The 6,000-nt window shown below is 39.3% G+C and overlaps 1 protein-coding gene across 2 annotated transcripts in view; it reads left to right on the top strand.

Annotated features, from left to right (window-relative positions):
* Positions 1-1,960: 1,960 nt before the first annotated feature.
* The window catches only part of igsf21a (immunoglobin superfamily, member 21a), a 168,799-nt gene continuing 164,759 nt past the window's right edge, over positions 1,961-6,000 (top strand). For both annotated transcript variants that reach the window (XM_053316191.1, XM_053316192.1), the window contains exon 1: positions 1,961-2,099. In XM_053316191.1, the coding sequence (XP_053172166.1) occupies positions 1,961-2,099 (139 nt within the window). The remainder of the gene's footprint in view (positions 2,100-6,000) is intronic.

The following is a 6,000-nucleotide window of genomic DNA, read 5'->3' as shown; positions in this document are numbered from 1 at the left end:
TAAGTTGAGTTTGCTGAAAATAGGAAACCAATGGCTTTATTCAACTGAATTCATTTTTTCCCCCGAATGGATTTGGCATGCTTGTTGCCGCCTTCCTGAATAACTTATTGCCTGGACTTTGAAAGAGAAGCATTGGGACAAATTCACTAAAAGGCTTATAGTCCTGCAAACACCATTTCAGAACAGAAGAGAGTGGAAAACCAGGGTTAACCTTGCCAAGGTGATGCTGATTAAAATGATATAGCCCGAGGCATGTGCCAAAGTTTGGAGAGTGTTGACAATTTTTGTGAGCACATCTCTCTTGAACATTTGTGGTGATTTGGAGCTGATCACAATAACACACAATGCAAAATTCAACTCCATGTTACTTAAGTCTTAATTCATCAAATGCAACTCATTGTAGAACAAGTTCATTTCTGTGAGAGCAGGGAGATGCTAATTGGTATTTTTAGCAAATGTCATTGTTATACTTAAGAATACATGTGGGGCATCATTATTAATGCGAGTGACATTTACAAATGGGCTTTCTGATTTGAGTGACATTACAGTCATCCGCAGCATTAGCACACGCTGTAACTGTAACATAGAGGCATCATGCATCCTTAGGAAAGAAGGTCACTTTTTGTCCATCCTTGATACCTGCATAATAGATGATCTTAAATGTTGTCTTGTGATACCAGACAATCAGATATTTCCACCTCCTGAAGTCTGAGGAGATAGTTGACTGAACAGTGATGACGTTGATGATGGCCGCTTACAGTACTAACATATGTCTCCATTCTCCTCCATAGTTACCTGCATGTCACCACGCTAATATGAAGGACGGCTCTACAGACTTTGACTCGGTTCTGCAATGCAATTTTTCTTTTTCTTTTAACTCTCTCAATGTTTCCACCCAGTTTTAACGACAGAACCCGAGAGATTGTCTTCACTCTCTGCGAGCCAAGCGTTGACCTGTGAGTCTACCTCAAATGAGACCAAAGGATCAGAGCCAATTTCAACCACAAGAGTGACTTTAACTTGTCCGATCAAGTCCATTACACAGCCCACTCATAAACTTCAAACAAGTCTTTATGGGCTTTAATATTGTTCCAACAAAATATATTTAATATGTCTATCTTCTCCAGTTAGAGTTGTTTTGGATTTTGTGGACAACATAATTGTATGTTAAACAACAATCCTTTTGAATGAATCATGGTTTAATGCAACATGAAAGCTAAGTAGACAGCACTTATTTATAAAAGCAGAATAGAGAGGCACCTTTCTTTCTTTTGCTGGACAAAATTAAAACAAACTAAACAACATTAAAGCTTTTATATGATGATAAAATTATGTTTGTTAAACTGGACATGGTCTGCCCACTGCATTATTTTCTGTAGGCTATAATATTCTGATTTTATTTGTATTGTTATAAAAGCTATATGGCATAAGACTTTTTAAAAACCGGTTTTTGCAAGGAAAAAAAAAATCGAACAGAAATAAATCGGCTTAATGGACAGATTTAGAGGGGTCTGAATCCAGGGTAGGATTAGGGAAAATTGTGTGAAATAAAAGAGCGAGTGATCAGGAATGACTGTGCGTCTGTCTGGAGGGCGGGAGGAGAGAGAGAGAGAGAGGAAGAGAGAGAGGAGGGGGGTAGAGAAAGAGAGAGGAGAGAGAGAGTGAGAGAGAGAGGAGCACATTTTCATCCAAACCTCTCCGTTTTTTCCAGAGCCCTATCTCTGCTACGCGGCTCAGCTCAGCTCCATATTGTTTAAACTGGGAGGGAAAAAAAATATAACATTTCAATAAATCGCAATCAGTCCGTCAAGCTTTCTCTTTTTTTTTTTCTTCGGGATCTGATACTCGATTTTCGCCTCTCTGAATGCTGTATTCATAGTCAACTTCTCCGATTTCTCCACTTAGACTTGAGCTGCATCATGAATAGTTTGGGGGCACCTTTCAATCGCATACCTCTGGAATGGTGGGGATTACACAGCCGAAACCCGGAGAGCATGTAAACGCAGATGGAGTTTGGGATTTATTGCAAAATAAGGGAAAGATGACCGTCTTCTCATTGTGCTTGCTCTTGTGCGCAGATCTACTGGATTTAGCCGTCGGTAAGTCTGACCCTGTCATATCATTTTCACTATTCACGCAGCCGGAACCTCTCGTTGACCCTCCGATCCATCCGTGCGTGTGGTTTTAACAAAAAAAGCCTAACTGTCAGTGAGTTGAGTGATTCATATGTGACGGGTGAAATACGAACTGGCCATTAACGGGACAGCCGGATGGAGGCGATCGGTACCTTGCTTGCCTATTGCCAACTTTCCCCCTCCGTGCCAACCAAGTCGTGGTATGAGAGAAATCAATGAATAATGGTCGGATTCAGTTCAGACTGCACAATGCGCGGTGTTTCGGTGTGCTCAAAAAGAAAATGGCAAGAAGAGGGGGTTGAAGGAGGCCTAGTTATGTATTAAGTCTTAATTCATCTGCATTGACTATCACGACCAGGATTGCATGACAGCACCAATCTGAGCACCACAAGAAACTAAAGCACGCTGAAGCGCAATGCTCGGCGCTCTGGTCTGGTCATCGTGGCTTTGGCAACACCAGATGTTGCACCTGGGCTCAACAGATGTTAGTTCTTCAGTTGTTACCCAGAAGAACATTAAAGTGCGTCTTTTTTATGCAGATGTCTGCCTTCCCGCACGGTCTGTTCAGAACACAGCGGTGGCATCAGTCTTTTCTCTCTGTGTCCTCCGCTGACGTGTTGGGATCATGCTTAAATAAAAAAAAACACAGCTCTCGTTATGTTTCATAAATTGTTGATTTGAGCGAATATTGTAAAGAATTATTGGGCTGTCTACTACTACAGGGTTGTATTTTTCTTTCTTTCGTTTTTTTTTGGGGGGGAGAGGCAGTGATGATGAGACTGGGGATGTTGCACTGCAATTTAGGGGAAGCCACTCCATTCAAATATTTGCAACAGATAATGACTTGCTGACAGGAATGTAAAGCTGTTCTCTTACTTTTTGAGATAGTGCTTGTCCTCACATTTAGTCCCTTGTGACTTCCAGGGGGCATTTTGTTTTCTGCAAGGTGTCATGCATCATTAAGAGCTCTTTTTTTTTTACAGCACTGCAATTCAGGCACTTGATTCCTTTACTGAGAAATATAGAAAGAGTCCATTCAGCTGGCACAGACTCAGTGGACTGGCAGTAACACTGTGGTGTTTGTAGGACTTTATGAGAAAGTTCTCTTCTTTCTCCAACATCAGAGAGGAGCATGCTTTACACACTAACCTGTTAACCTGCACTGTTAGCTGAGGATTTAGTTGTTTTGAAGTGTTCTTGACCTTCGCCAACCTATATAGGAAATCATTATGTCAGTTGGGCTTAACATAATGTTAAGGGATAAAAAAATGCCTCTGGGTTGGACTTGCTGAGATGATGGCAAACGACACACAGGCCCCGCTCTGTGTAAAGTATTTAGGGCTCTACCTCAATAATGCAGTCATGCTCATTTGAAATAGTCACAATGGGTTAGATTGTATTGGATCATTACATGTCACGGTTGAGTGACTGGGAGATTTTTTTTCATGCGGTAGTTAATAATGACTCAAATGCAAACAAACAGAGAAGGGTTTTGAATTTAACTGATCTTCTGGGAAGATTTGAGTTGACTTACAGACAGACAGACTGTATAGTTGTTGTTTTTTGTTGTCAGTATTATTTCAAGAAAATAGATTTATTCTGTGGATGGACCCTTGGATTTCACCTTTATTGTCAGCTTTTTTTCCCTAGGCAGTATTCTTTATATAAACTGATGTCTGCTGTCTTCTGGATATCACATTCAATTTATACTGGTGTGCAATTTTCTTGTGTGTGTGTGTGTGTGTGTGTGTGTGTGTGTGTGTGTGTGTGTGTGTGTGTGTGTGTGTGGTTTTAGAAAAAGAAAACAAAACAACCTAAATCAAGGCTTCTCTATTTCAATAAGTGCACCAGTGTCTTAAGATATATTTTTGTTCACTGAAGAGAATACCTGCGGCCAGTTATTCCAATCTCATCTCTCTCCCAAGCAATGAAATGTCATACATTTTTATTTTCCCCAACATTTTCCGTCAGGTCAGCAAGAATTCTGAGAAATGACGCATACGGTATTTCATTTTAGAGTCAAACTCTCTCAGTTAAGTTACAGTCCATCGCTGTCAGCCAGATATGCTTCCCTTTTAGAAATTGTGGAACAGACCCCCTGTTTAATGCAGCCTTGCCTACACGCTAGCCTCAGCTAGTGCAGTTCACTAGTTTAGGATTTATGTTTGACCGCTGAGCATGTCAGAGAGTCACTGTTTCTAGAACAGGCTACATATTCAATGGCTGTATGCTTAATGTTTCCCCAGGAGCTATTTATTACATTCACAGTACACAGTAAATATCTACAGTATATGAGTGCACACAGCAGAGTGCAATTAGTAAATGACAGGGATACTGTATTTCCTCCACACATACATTTTTTAAAGCAACAGCTATAAGAGCTTTGTTATATCAAAAATGCAGTATATTGGTGTTCCATTATATAATTATATAATTCAGTAGTAAGGGAGTGCACATGTATTTTTGATGTAGCTGTGTTTTCAGCCTCCAGACTACCTGTTTCGTTTGATTGACTTTTGCAGCATCAGTGGAGACACAGCATTATGAGGATTGATCTCACCAGAGTGCTTGCATTGTAGGTCAAACATTCATAGAGGAATCAAATCCAATCCAAGATACAGTCCAGTTGTATAGCAGTGGCTCAAATTGGATCTTTAAACATCTCAAAGTACTCATCATCATGTAAGTTAAAATAGAGTAGCGAATTTTGACAATACCTTTAGTTTGCTGTAATGTGTCAAAAATGTGAAAGTATCACATACTGTATGATATAAGGTGTTAATGTATGTGCAGTTGTTAAATACAGCCTAAATAGCAGTGTGCTTGAAATGTTGTCAGAAATCCCTGCAGTGTTAAATGAAATGATACTACTTTAAAACACTGAGCTTTAATTGGTGTAGCAACATAAACATAGCAGTGCACATTTGCAATTTTGCTAATTAGTGTCAACTAACTGTGGATATGACTTATTTTCACAGATTGGGAAATATGCTTCTTTGCTTTTCTTGCCAATAATTAGATAGGAGGACTGACACCACTCATATGTTTGGGTGGTAAATATGAAGGAACCGCAGGCCGCTAGTAGTTAACATAACTTAGCATAAAGACTGGAAACAGAAGGGGAACATCTAGCCAGCCTCAGTCCAAAGGTAACAAAATCTTCCTACCAGCACATTTAAAGCCCCCTAACTGACTTGTCATATCTTGTTTATTATATCTGTACAAAAACCAAAGTGTAAAAAATGACACATCGTGATTTTATGAGGGGTTATGTGCCAGGTTGTTTCTCGGTGCTGGTCGACTGGCAACATTACATTGATGACAAGACTCCAAGAAGTTACTGTGCCCAAGTCTGGCCCATAACCATTACCCACTAAGTGTCCAATTCACACTTTATTTTTTTATACAAATGAAACAAACCAGATAGTACATGTTAATTAGTGAGTTTTATATTTACCTTACAGACATGACAGTGATATCGATCTTCTCATCCATCTCTCGCCAAGAAAGTGCATACGTGTATTTCACAAAATTTTGGAACTATTACTTTAAGCTGCCCCGGGCAATATCACACATTTATGTGGACTGAATTAAAGACACTAAAAGCAGACACCCAGAAATACTTACCAAATCATCCACAGAAAACATATAAGCTGATGTCACTTAATTGAACACGACATGTTTTGATTGTTGGGGAGTAATTAATAAACTATAATATATCTTTAAATCCCTGAATTTAAGGTTTGGGGTGAATAGAAATAACTATAACATGAAAATGATGCTTTTGTTTAATTCAGAGTCCAGTAAGAGGGGGTATGTTTTTACATTCACATTTTTACAGGCTAATTTGATGGATTTTTTTTTT

Source organism: Scomber japonicus, chromosome 3 (genome assembly GCF_027409825.1).
Source record: "Scomber japonicus isolate fScoJap1 chromosome 3, fScoJap1.pri, whole genome shotgun sequence".
Taxonomy (NCBI): Eukaryota; Metazoa; Chordata; class Actinopteri; order Scombriformes; family Scombridae; genus Scomber; species Scomber japonicus.
Note: the sequence above shows the minus strand (reverse complement) of the source record. Positions and strands in the feature narration are given on the sequence as shown.